Source organism: Macaca mulatta, chromosome 9 (assembly GCF_049350105.2).
Source record: "Macaca mulatta isolate MMU2019108-1 chromosome 9, T2T-MMU8v2.0, whole genome shotgun sequence".
NCBI classification, from domain to species: Eukaryota; Metazoa; Chordata; class Mammalia; order Primates; family Cercopithecidae; genus Macaca; species Macaca mulatta.
In genome coordinates, this window is record NC_133414.1 from 110,654,493 (window position 1) to 110,668,603 (window position 14,111).

Consider the following 14,111-nt stretch of genomic DNA (forward strand, 5'->3'; position numbering starts at 1 on the left):
TGTGGAATTTCTCTGATTGGCCAATAAGGTCACTAGACAAACCCATATTTCTGCTTTTGCCATTCTAGTTTATTCTTCTCTTTCCTTTTCTTTCCTAGAGAAGTTGACGCTCTTGGTAAATTCCCTCATTGTCACATAAGGCTCAACATCTAACTGTAATTGCACTTCAGCCACTCCTCAAGAGATGGGTTCCTAGTGTGTCTGATCTTGGCTAACACTCCCCCATCTGCTTTCAACATGTTGCATTTGATGTCAACTAATGTCTCCTATTAGCATTAAAATAAAACAATCTGGAAAAATTCACTCTCAAGCAGAGTTCAAACAGGCCACAAGTAGATGGGGAATCTCAACTGCACAAGGATTGTTAAAACAATAGTAATAAATATACAAATATGTATAAATGAATGTATGTATATTGCATACTGTACATACATATGTATGTGTATATATAAAAGTGAGTGAGTGACTAGATGTGTGTGCATGTGTGTATGTGTATGTGTGTGTGTGTGTGTGTGTGTGTGTGTGGTGAAGCCAAAAGTCTGTGAAATGGATCAAGGGAACGAAGACAAGAATGTTTCTGTTCAATTAATGAAATTAACTGGTAACAGCAAGAGGAAAAATATTCTCCTAGTATGGAACAGGCATGATCAAAATAACTGAATGATATGGAAAAGGAGTTGGGAATCTTTATCCAACACTTACTGGTAATGGGTTAAAATTCTGGTCCACGAGGTGATTGTATCCATGGTCAAAAAATGAGTGCCGTATCACGACATCAATGCCCTGATTGGCCAGCATTCCTAAAGTGTTCAACCATCTAAAAGGCAGAGAAAAAGAGCTACATCAATATATTTTTAAAACGGCATACAACAAGCTCTATGGAGATTGGCTACTATATATACATATACACCAATCTCCAGTCACCAAATTTACCTAGTACTTTGAAGAGGGTTATTTTAAGCATTAAATTCACAGCTGTAATATATTTTAGAGATTATCAAATCCAAACTCTGCATTTGATAGAAAAAGAAACAGAGGTCTAGGGGAGTAAAATGAATCACTCTTGATCATTAAATAGTTTGTTGTTAATGACTTAACTTTTTATTCCTGAAATAGTAACAAATGAACACCCTAGCCATTTGTAAGCCTAATATCCCTCCTGGCCAGAGGACATACAATTACAGACAGAGGAGCACACATTGTGCATTCCATCCCTCAAACTCCCCTGCTTATACCCTATCCCTGAACATGTACCTTTAACAGAACTCTAACTCATATACTCCTATGACCTATGCAAATATAGTCTAGTCATTAGCAACCTTCATATATCACTGTCAGTAGTCAATGCAATAATAATTTTCCTTGGCAGTATAAGTAACTCTTCAGGGATTCAAGTATGCTACCATCACACATATTTCTCAGTGGAGGATCCGCACTGTTCACACACTTATCATCTATCCCACTATGCCAAACACCCATTTTCCAGGGCATGCCATCCTTCAAAAATACTGCCTTCTTGGTTCTTCCAACACTGCTGACTCTGCCTTCATTATTTACACTTTCAGCTCATTCATCCATTCATGCATTCATTTGGGGTTCTCTTTCTCTTCCTACTTCTGAAACTTAGGGAAACTTCTACTTGTAATAATACATGGAATAAATGTGGCTTAGAGATTCAGTCTTCTGTACATGTAAGATAAGGCATTTCACAACTTGTCCTAAATATATGTGTGTACAGCTTTATTTACCTCTTCCCCATCTTCTCTCACCCTAAACCCCATTTCCCACAGGCTCCAAGACACATGAAACTACTCTTGGCTACCCAAATACACATTGCTTTCTCACACTTACCTAAGTCCTTATACGTGTTTTAATTTCTGCTTAGAGTTCCCTTCCACTCTTCTTTGAACCTATCCCTTTTTGTCTAGCGAATTTCTTCTCATATATTAATCTCCAAATCAAGTGTCATTTTATTCTAAACTCTGCTGCCCCAGCCAACAGTGGTACCTTCCTCTGTACTTCCCCAGATCTCTTATTCATGCCCTCAGAAAGTCCACAGAAAGAATCACTTAACTTACTTCTCTCCCTTTCCCCTGTCAGGTATGAGCTCATCAAGCATAGACACAATGTCTGAACTTGTACTCCAAACACCCATCACCATTCCTGGCACACCATAGGTACTCAATACTCTGTTGACTTGAAATCTGTCTGGATAAAATCAGATTCTCAGAACTTTGAGAATCACCATTTAGCACACTGGGGAAAATTACACATACTTATGATTTCCCAAATCTGAAACCATATGGAGCTCCAAACCCGTGACTTGAAGAATTACATTTTTTTCCTTGCTGGGATAAAGGGCATTGCTAATTTTTATATTGTGAATAAATATTATTCCTATATTCAAATATTTTTTACATCTACAATTATATTTTATTCTCATAAAAACTAACAAATATTTACTGACAATTAGAGTTACAAAAATAAAACAAAACAAAAAGCAAAGCAAAACACAAAAGTTTTAAATCAAAAAGGAAAACTGACTATAATATAGTAGAATCATTTTTGTTGTTGTTCTTCAAATTGGAACATTGTGACCCAGGAATTGAAATTACTTTTGGAACATAACATGGCTAAGCAAGCTACTTGCCTTCATAATTTTTATTAATTTGGTAATCCTATAAAATCAAGATATCAGCTTTAGCTTTTCCTTTAGCCACTGAGACATACTATGAAATACCTTGTCAAAGGCTGTCCTGTGGTAGAACTATAACCAGAACCCATGGCTTTCGGAATAGAATGGTTAATACAAAAGATACCTTCATCTTCCTCCTATAATAACAAGCCCCCTCAGAAAGGGAAAGAAATGGTTTCCCCAGGTTCCTTTCTATGCTAAGCTAGAGAGAGTTGATAAAATGACTGGTGTATCTAACCAAAGATGCTACCCTGCCATTATTTTCCACTCCACTAAAGGTGAATATCTACTATGTGCCAGACACTATTAGGTGCTTGAGACATAGCAGTATGCCAAGAGTATTTGTGGTCCACCAAAGAATCTCAAAGCCCTAGCTGGGAAACACTACTCTCGAACACTTGGTAGCAGAGAATCCCGATTTATGCATACATGCATGTGTATATGTCCTGGTGAACTCAGAGTTATGTGATATATTAACATTTCAAAAAGGCTGGAAAAATGTCTTCTTTTCAATTTCTTTCTAGCCTCCTAGAGCTTCCTAGAATGCTTTACTGCTCCCCCACCCCTCCCATCCCCAACAGGAAGCAATTTCTGCCCCTTGGAGAACTGAACTCAAAGGGCACATTGCTGGGTGCTGCCAGTGGAGTTGAGACCAAATGGGTGACAAAGAAGTAAGAGAAATTGGGAGCAGAATAAACTAGTTTTCATCTGATCTGTGTCAACCAAGCATTGGATATCTGAATTACAAACAGAATATAAACTACTATGTTCATCCGTGTTCTGCAAAGTGATTGTAGGAATCTATGGCTATTTGGCTGATGCTCATGAAAAGGCAGTTCTCTTTTTCAACTTCCTCCATGAAGGTCTGCAGTATTTCTCATTCCTTATCATTCTCTAAAGGGAAGAATGCTCACAAAACCACTCAGTACAACTGGGCTGCTTGCTGGGCCCTGTAGCAGCATCCTATAGTGACTGCTGAGCAAATGTCATTCCTCTGCTGATTCCAAGGGGGCCCCTGCAGCACTGACGCCCTGGTTTCTCATCTTTCAACGGGTCTCATATCAATTCAGTGGAGAGTGGGAGTGTACTTTTGTGGGGTTTTTTTTGGCGGGGTGGGGTGGAGGATGGAGTCTCGTTCTGTTGCCCAGGCAGGAATGCAGTCTCAGCTCACTGCAACCTCTGCTTCCCAGATTCAAACGATTCTCCTGCCTCAGCCTCCCAAGTAGCTGGGACTACAGGCGTATGCCACAATGCCCAGCTAATTTTTGTATTTTTAGTAAAAATGGGGTTTCACCATGTTGGCCAGGCTGCTCGAACTCCTGACCTCAAGTGATCTGTCCACCTTGGCCTCCCAAAGTTCTGGGATTACAGGTGTGAGCCACCGTGCCTGGCTGGGAGTGTACTTTTGAAAGAAGAGTCTTAATGACACTATATCAAAGGTGACTCACTCCACTTCATGCATTTGAACCATGCTTGCTGCCCATGTCTGTGCTACACAATGTAAGATGCTGAGGACACAGAAATGGAAGACCCAACGTATCACCATGAATTACACTGACTCATTTTCTTTATCTGCATTTGCCAGAACTCCATCTGTAAAGGCAATCCACTTAACTGGCCTGATTTGTCCTTCATTAATGTATTAAAGAAGTTACCTCTATACAGGGGAACCGAAGCTGCATAATTAGGAACAGCTGTTAGTAGCAAAACACACAGCTGAGGGCAAAGCTACAGTTCTTAGGAGGACATTGCTCAGTCAAAAATCCAAGGCCACAGGACTGTACTGGAGCAGGAACAAGTCACTTATTTAGTGGTCCTGAGGGGTTTGTCCCTGCCACATGACACTGGCAAGCTAATGAGAGGCCCTTATGCTTCTGGCTTAAGTCATTCTCCAGATGACTGTAGTAGCCTTCAAATTCATTTTCCCATTCCTTCCCAACTTTTGTGAATACCATTAACAAAGCCAAAGTCAGAAAAAACACAAGTCAGATTCTCCAGATTTTCTCTCTCTCTCTCTTTCTCTGTCTCTCCTTCACAATCTGCAATGGCTTACTGTGAATATAGAACAAGGCCTCACTTCCTCTACCGGGTTTTCAAGACCTTCTGTAATTTGGTGATAAACCCTTTCCTGAGTCTCAGCCCTCATTGCACCCTCGCAGATAACAAGGCTTTAGTCACATTAGCCATTCTCTGCTCCTCTGTGCCTTTGCTCATAATGTTTCTTGGGCTTAGAAGGCTCCCTCTGCCATCACCATGACTCCCACCTATAGAAATTAGAGTAATCCTACTATGCGGCACTCATGCCACTTTTTCCATGAAGTCCTTCCTGATACTCCCAGTCACAGAAATTCTTTATTCCTTTGCATGTCTATCATTTTTCTTTTGTAGACGGACCATGTGAGGCAGAAAGGCAGGTGGTCTGCTGCAGTGGTAAAGGAGCTGCACTCTGGAGCAAACTGCCTGGGTTTGAGTCCAAGCTGTGCCACTAACTAAATGAGTGATCTTGGATAAGTTACTTCACCTCTTTCAGTTTTCTCATCCATAAATGGGATAATAACAGCATCTATTTCACTAAATTGTTATAAAAGCAGTAGCATCTATGTCATTGGTTGTTAAATTATGAAATACAAATAAAGCACTTCAGACAGTGGTAAGCACCGTATTATTAAAAGTATGATTACTACGGCACTTACCTCCTACAGCTTTACAATGTAGTTATCTCCTATCCCAGTTCCACCAATCATATTTTTTCTGGAGGGAAAAAACCATGCCTTATTGTTACCTATCTCCCAAGACTATAGTGAAAATTGGCTTAGAAAATGTATGTTGTTTACACTGTGTTTTGAACTTCAGACAATCAATAAAGCCGTTATTACTATAATTATTACTGTTACTAATATTACTTACTATAATCTTTGTTCTGATGCCTGTGCCTGACATTTTAATATCTAGAGAAGGCGTTGATCATTGTTGAATGGTTTAAGACATACACAAATGAAGGAAATGAACTTTCAACAGGAAACATGCCTCACCCCTTGGATGGGCAGAATAATCAGCAATATCAGAGATTCACTGTCCTTTCCTCCTGAAAGCCCCTGGGGGTGAAATTTCAAGTGTTACTCACAAGAATCCTGCAGCATAGGAATCTGATAGATTGTTTGTGCCTCCAGCTGAGGTGGTCACCACACCTTCAAGCCAAATCTTCTTTCCTGGAGTGTATGTATTAACCACCTGTTTACACAACAAAAGCAGAAAGGGATAATGAGGTTTTAAAAACTATTCCCACATGAGAAGAAACATACATTCCCTTAAGGAAGTTGATCTGATTTCCTGTTTTCAGGGGGTCATGATTTGTGCTTTTTTATGATGATGCACCCAGTTCAGTGAGTTGGCATTCACAAACCAAAATGCATTAACATTGACATGTGCCACTTAAAGAAATTATCATTTTTCCCTAAGTAAACCCAACTGACAATGTGACAGAACAAGTGCATACTCCAGGATGTAAACTGACTGCAGTACTTTCCACTAAAAAATATAAATCATATTGTGTTTCCAAATTACCAAGCATTGAGAAACAATGCTTTTCAGTCTCTCTTATAGCACATCTATGACACATGCACTATCTAAAAGCCACGAATGCATCACAAGCATCAAAAGTCACATATCACAAGCAAGTAGAGAGAATGTTCACGGGAGACGTATTTTATAATTACTAGTGCAGGTAGATTGTAATCATATTTTGAAAATAACTGCAGTAAGGGTAAAAAGAAAAGTCACTGACCCACAAATGACACATTCACACAGGGAATAACTGCATGCCTTCCAAGCAGAAGCAAAACTTCTTGTCGAAAGGTAGCACGCTGAAGATTTGAAATGGCCCAGTCTCTGACCCACAAGGGGAAGACTGACCAAACTATTCAGATCAGGGTGAAGATGCTCTGGATTGCAATCTGGTGGCACTTAGGAGTAAGATTGTATGCTGGGTAGCCCCTGAAAACAGAGCCTGAGTCAAAGGCTTGTCTACAGGTAGTTCACTCAAGAAATAATACCAAGGAGCAGGAATGAGGGACTGGGGAACTGAAATAGGGACGAAGGGAAAACTAAGACAAGGATGCATTTTCAAATTGACAGCCAGTGCTGGCAACTACTCAGTCTCACAGGGATCTTGGTAAGAGCCTTACAGACTGTGTCTCAGAACTGACCCCCAAGGGGGTACAAGAGAAAGCATGAGTAGCCTTGTGACCATTAACCCCTTGCTCCTCTAACCCTATTTCAAGTGCAGGCCTGAGTGCTGAGTAGATTCTCTGAGTGTTCCTTCCTCATCTCTGCCTCAGAGAAGGAAATAAGAAGTGAGATACTACCTAGTACACTGACACCTAGCTGGCTGCAGCCTGCATGCTGGCCCAGCCCTGATCTCTACAATGATGGCTAGAGTAGGAGGTGGGACTGGGAGGATGCCAGCTATGCGCTAAAGAGGCTGGACAAAGAAAATAGTGTATTTAGGTCCTATGGCCCCCCAACTACTCTCCTAGGCATACACACCAAAGCAATTCTTCCTCAGGTCTCTAAAGAGTAAGAATGAGAATTCTTTCTATGTCACTGCAGCAGATGTCCATTGCTAGAGGAATGGAAAAATAAAATGTGGATATATACTATGCAATATTATGCAGCAGTTAAAACAATAACGTCAATGTAAATCCAACACCATGAATAGTCTTTAAAGGTTTAGTGGTAAATTAAAAAAAAAAAACAAACACCAAATGAGATTTATGGCACAATATTACTTATAAAATTGCTCATTTGCACCCAATAACACTAAATACCCTATAATGACACATGCCTCTTAAGAACATATATCAAACACATAAGGAAAGCATGTATAAGAGAGAGGTGAAAATTAAAACAAAAACAAGACCTTTCATGAACTGATGATAATAGTTTGCTGTTAGGTTAGGAGTATTATGTTAATTTAATTCTCTGCACCTGAGGGCTGTCAAAAAGAAAAAAATATACGTGGCCAAACCCATGGGTACATAGACATCAACAATCAATCATATTCCTCTTTTCATTTCTAGCGAGGTACAGCTCCCTGCCCTCTCTCCCCACATTTGCTAGACAATGTGCATTATTTGGAACGTATTTTGGGTTGGCAAAGTTACTGACCTTTTTCAGAAACAAAATTGTAAGAAAATTACACAAATTTGAGATTAAAGTGAGTATTACGATCATAAATGGAAGAGAAATCCTGAGAATTAACGGTGGTGGCCAATAGCATGTTGGTAAAGATTAAATAAAAATGCACTCTTATACACAAAAAAAGAAGAGTCATTTGAGGATACTACCAGGTAGTCCTCTTACTCCTTTCAATACTGTTCAGCCTGCCCAACTCAAGGGAAGCAGGGAATTGTAGGAATAAGAAAGGAAGAAAAATGCCTTAAATAATCAAAAGACACATCCATATGGCCAGATTAAAGAACTACATCTATGATTTCCCTTAAAATATGGTGCTAAAAACATCTGTGTACATGATAAACTATCTACTTCCTTTATGAGTAACCAGAGCAGAGTAATATATTTGTGTTTTTCTTTTTTTGTCTTTGGCTTGGAGGATATTTAATGTTTAATTTTGTGCTCAAAGATATTAAAGGCAGTTAGAGAAAGGAGCTTTGGTTAAACAAAACAAAAAGGTAAATACTGTAACATAAATGAACCTTGAAAACATTAAGCTAAGTGAAAGAAGCCAGACACCAAAGGCCACATATGATATGGTTCTATTTATATGAAATGTTCAGAATAAGCAAATTCTTAGAGACAGTAAGTACACTAATGGTTTCCTAGGGCTGAAGAAGAAGAGGAAGTTTAAGATGGGAGGGGGAAAGGAGAGTGACTGCTAATCAGTATGAGGTTTCTTTTGAAGGTGATGAACATGTTCTAAAATTAGACTGTGGAGATGATTTCAAAATTCTGTGAATATATTAAAAACCACTGAATTTCATACTTTCAAAGGGTGAATTTTATGCTATGTGAATTATATCTCAGTAAATAAATATATGTAAAAGAACACATTAACAAAAGGAGAGTTACGGTCTCAGTAGGCAAATAACCATAATGTGGAAATAAGAATGTACCTTGGAAATTCTGGGTTATGCTACATGCTACTTGTGACACTTGTAGTAGTTATTATCTTGGACTTCAATTTCTTCATCCACATTTAAAGTCATGAATTTGTGGTATATGAACTCTTAAGTTTCTTTTAAATATAAATGTTAAAATGTGTTAGTATTTTATAATGCTAATGTAGATTCCCTTGGTTATCACTCAAAGGTCAAGAGTATCTTTGATTCTGAAAGTTAAAACAACAAGTATGGGAAATGAAAAAAGTCAAACACAGCTCAGAGCTGGTCATCTCAGAAACAAAGATCTGGGCTGGAGGAAAACACTGAGAAAGGTAGAAAAATCCACAGGAGTAAATGAAATTGCCTAGGGAGAATATATAAACATGAGGCTAGAAAGGGCTGAGGATTTCCCATCAAAAACATTAATGCATTATCAAGGGCATTAACTAATTCATTCAACAAATATTTACTGAGCACCTACTATATGCCAAGCAGAGTTCTAGGGGTGGATCTATAGCAATGAAGCATAACAAGTCTTTGTTCTTGTTGTCTTACATTTTAGTCAAGGGAAGGAGAATAATAATAAACAAGTAAACAAATAAAAGACATTTAGATAATAATAAGGGATGGAAGAAAACAAAACAGAGTAACACGCTAGAGAGCAATTTGACAGGAGGGTAAGGTCAGTGCTTTAGATAGTGGTCAGAGGAGGCTCACATGGAAGGTGGTATCTGAGCCGAGAACTGAGTGAAGAAGGAGCCAGCCCCTTAATGGATCTAGAAGAACAGCACAGTAAAAGGACCTCAGGTGGAAACAGGTCTGCTGTGTTTAGAACCAAAGAAGACTATCTGGAGTGTAGTAAGTAAGGGAGTGAAAGATTTAAAAATGAGGTCAGAGAAGAAAGGAATATTTTTATTCTGAGTGTGATGGAAAGCTATTGGAGGGATTTAACCAAGAAAGTGATTGGATCTCACTTATGTAAAGATCCCTGCAGCTGCTATGAGATCACATATATATATAAATATATATTTATTTATATATATATTTATATTTATTTATATATATATATAAATAAAATGAAACTATACCATGATACAGTTATTTGTATATCATTTTAATTGTTAAATGATAAAAACTGTAAAATGATATACAAATTAGTTTATCATTTTATAACCACTTTGAGCTTCAATTTCCTCACATGTAAGCTGGAAAAATACCTGATAGGATAGTGTTAAGGACCTTTCCTTGTCAAAGGCCAAAGACACATATACTAGGCCAGGCCCAGGAAGATCCTGAGAGCGAGTGAAAACGAGCACAGACCTAGCAGACACACATTTATGTGGGTCTGTCTATGGTGATGCATGAATTCGGAGGAACTAGTGCCAATTATTCTTACGGTTTGGTGGTAGGATTCTGAACTACCATTTTTGATCCACGTAAGAAATTCAGGAAATTTCCTAGAAACCTTGAACCATTAGCTCTTTGAAGGCAGGGAATACTCTTATTCACTTTTGTATTTACTTCCTATCAGAATGCCTGGCACAGAGTAAGTGCTTCACAGGAGATTGTGTGTAACACAAAGAAGTTAATGCAATTCCACACCTGCCCTCGCACAAGCTCACAGTAAACTACCACTCCTTAAAGAAGTCATGTGACCTGACAAAGGGCGACTAAACTGATCAAAGAATTGGAAGCAATATGTTGATTGCAAAAACAAAGGCATACAGTGAAAACCTATTACAACATGAAAGATCTAGATAAGAGCAACATGCTTATTTGCCAAATCTCAGGATATCAAGCCTCTCCTTGATCTGAGAGGGAAGAGGAAAATTCTGCTTTGCTTAGCAGGTAATTTATGTATGGAATTCAATAACCTCAGAAGTGTTAAAGGTCAATTACCACACAAGGTGATTTGGATACCAGAAGGATTTTATGTGTTATCAAGCTCGTTATAATACTCTGATATTAAGAAAAGAAAGAATCATGTATTTCCACATTTATCACTTGAGGACGTTTGTTATAAGTACAATAAGTCTTCACTTAAAGTCATCAATAGGTCCTTGGAAACGGCAACTTCACGCGAAAGAATGTATAATATAACCAATTTTGCTATAGGCTAAATGATACTAACAAGAATTAAGTTCCTATGACATATTTCTGGTCACAAAAACATCACCAAATTTCTAAGTAAAAACCCCCAAACTTTTAATACTAATCACTGAAATAAGTGTGATCTATATATACATTTAAAAAAGATGAATAGGCCGGGGTGTGATGGCTCACACCTGTAATCCCAGCACTTTGGGAGGCCGAGGCGGGCGGATCACGAGGTCAAGAGATCGAGACCAGCCTGTCTAACACGGTGAAACCCCGTCTCTACTAAAAATACAAAAACAAAATTAGCCGGGCGTGGTGGTGGGCACCTGTAGTCCCAGCTACTTGGGAGCCTGCGGCAGGAGAATGGTGTGAACCCGGGAGGTGGAGCTTGCAGTGAGCTGAGATCGCACCACCCACCACACTCCAGTCTGGGCGACAGAGCGAGATGCTGTCTCAAAAAAAAAAAAAGAAAGAAAGAAAGAAAGAAAAGAAAAGAAAAGAAAAAAGATGAATAAAAACTAGAAAATTATTTACCCAATTTTTGGTGAATCAGTGAGTGGTGGTAGTCATGGAGGTGGGGGGTTAAATCAAGGAATTTGTTTGCAAAGCAAAAAGGAGCACCTCCTACCACCAGGAATTTCAAAAACAATCACAAATATGACAGACTTGCTGTGTGCTTTACTGCCACATCGTTTATTGTGCATTTGTATAATTATTGTAGACTTTACAAATTTTTATTTTACAATAATTTTTATTCATTCATTCATTTATTTTCCAATGTGCTTATACCAGTTCAGGGTTGAGAGTAGCCAGAGCCTATCTCGGAGGCTCAGGGTACAAGGTGAGTACCAGCCATGGACAGGTCACCATTCCATTGCAGGACCACTCATACCCACACCCATACTCACTTGGACAGGGACCATTTAGACACCCAGGAAACCTAATGCAATCTACATATTTGCAGGAGTATCTGGAAAAAACCCAAACAGACAGTGGCCCCAGCTGGGAGTTGATTTTTTTTTTTCCATCAATATTATAATAAAATGAGGTTAAATGAAATGAAATTATTCAAGAACCTACTGTACTTAGTTGGATGGTGGCATGCCGAACTCAGAGGGGTGATTTGTATGAGACGATTATTTTTCAAAAGGAATTCAAACTCTAGCTCCTTTAAGTGAGGACTTGATTCCAGAAAACGGTGGGATTTATAAAATACTGTGTCCACAGGACCCTTCAAGGACATAGACTCTGTGTAAATAAAAGTTACGCCTGTAGCCCTACTACTTGGGAGGCCGAGGTGGGAGGATCACTTGAGGCCAGGAGTTTAAGACCAGCCTGGGCAACATAGCTAAATTCCTCATCTCAAAAAAGAAAAAAAAAAAAAAAAAATTAGCCAATCATGGTGGCTTGTGCCTGTAGTCCCAGCTACTCCGGAGGCTGAGGCAGGAGGCAGTGAGTTATGTTCACACCACTGCACTCCAGCCTGCATGAGAGTCTCTTAAAAAATAAAAAAAAAGTTAATCAGAATTCTCTTCTGACTTGCAGGGAGATTTGAAAGGAAACAATCTAAAATTGAGGAGCAGTTAGGGTCATGGACTCTGGAGACGGATTGCCTGCGTTTGAATTCTGGTTCTATTATTTACTTACTGCATGACTTTGAGTGAGTTACATTACCTCTCTGTGTTTCAATTTCCTCAACTGTAAAATCACAATAATATCTGCCTTAAAGGATTTTATGATATTTAAATAATATAATATTTGTGAAGCAGTTGAAGTAGTGTCTGGCATATAGTAAGCACTTAGAGGTGTAGACCAGAATGTTACCTAGACCACTCTCCTTGTCCAAGGCACATGAGCTTGTGTTTGAATGAATAACATTAGAGTTGGTTGCTTTTCCTTCAGACATAACACTTGTGGTGATAGGTAATAGCCCAGATGTATGCTAAGCAGCAGGAAAGGCCAGTTTAGAATTTAAAATGCACATGGATAATTCACACAAACATAATTATCATTCAGAGTAGTTCATTTCTCCACTCTCAGTACAGGGGTAGTTCCAGTCAAGCCACATGAACGAAAAACACACAGTGAGGGACAACTTTGATACAAAAACTAAACCAGTTACGTGAAATGTTGTTTGGGGAAATAGTCCTAGAAATTTTTAATGTTAAAAGTTCTAGGAGTAGTCAGTACAAACCAACAAATATTTTCTGAGTATTTACAGTTTGGGGCATGGCGGGAGGCTTATGACCTCTGTATCTTCCATGAGCAGAGAAGAGCATCATGGTGACATGTCATGGAGGTACAGACACTGAAGCTGGGTGCTGGTTGGGTCCAGAAAGGAAATCAGCATGGGCAGAAGAGGAGAGAAAAAAATTAGGAGAAACAGATGGAACCAGCTGCAAAATTCCCTTAGAAAGTAAAACTCTAAGAAACTGAGGGCTATAGTTCAACACTGTGTTTTTTTTGTAGTAAACATGATTCTCCCTGTGCTAGAAGAGAGAAAATTGGAGTACTTTGGAAAGAAAAAGGGTACAGTTGCTGGTGAGAAATGATGTGCCAATGAAGGCTATTTTAAGGGATACACTGTCTGGGGAGAAAGAAGTACAAATGCTGAAATTACTTAAGTGAAGGTAAAGGGAGCTGAGTGGTTGGCTGCCTTTCAGCAGTTCTTCTGTTCCCAAATAGACTTCAATCCTTGGGTCCATGTGGTCAAGGGGGCTTTCAGGTACCCAGAAAACTGCTCAGTAAAGGGCCAGTGGCTGCTCTGAATCCTTGGACCTGCCAGAGGCAGAGTTGTATAAAGGGAAACCCTTCTAGCTCCATTTCTTCATATTTCAGGGCTGGGGACTATGAGTACTGTTTCACATGGACATGCTGAGGGAGGAACAGGGAGACAGAAAGAGAGGGGAGACTAGAGAAAACAGCCTGGATTTTTTTAGTTTATTTTCCCTACCATTTTGAATTTAAAAAAAAATGAAAAAAAAAAAACGGTAAAAATAAGAAAACAACAATGTATGTAGCACATTTGCAAATCTGGGCTTCCTTTTCCTGTGTTTCCTTGATATCCTGCCTCTAAAACTGTGATCTAAGTCCTTTAAAAAGACTCTTGAGAGCCTGGCTTCAACCACTGGCTGTGTAAGAAATGGTAGCTTGCAGCAGCAGACATGTTGTTTATGGTTATCCAAACCCAACACCTTCCT

At 39.0% G+C, this 14,111-nt stretch overlaps 1 protein-coding gene and 1 long non-coding RNA gene across 6 annotated transcripts in view; one reads left to right on the plus strand and one right to left on the minus strand.

The window, feature by feature from the left end:
• HPSE2 (heparanase 2 (inactive)) overlaps nt 1-14,111 on the minus strand; it is a 782,696-nt gene that overhangs the window by 150,375 nt on the left and 618,210 nt on the right. For all 5 annotated transcript variants that reach the window (XM_077947182.1, XM_077947181.1, XM_077947184.1 and 2 more), the window contains 2 exons: nt 5,820-5,926; nt 703-817 (listed from right to left, as the gene is read on the minus strand). In XM_077947182.1, coding sequence (XP_077803308.1) covers nt 703-817; nt 5,820-5,926 — 222 coding nt within the window. The remainder of the gene's footprint in view (nt 1-702; nt 818-5,819; nt 5,927-14,111) is intronic.
• LOC144331245 (uncharacterized) overlaps nt 1-14,111 on the plus strand; it is a 235,745-nt gene that overhangs the window by 140,057 nt on the left and 81,577 nt on the right. The window lies entirely within an intron of this gene.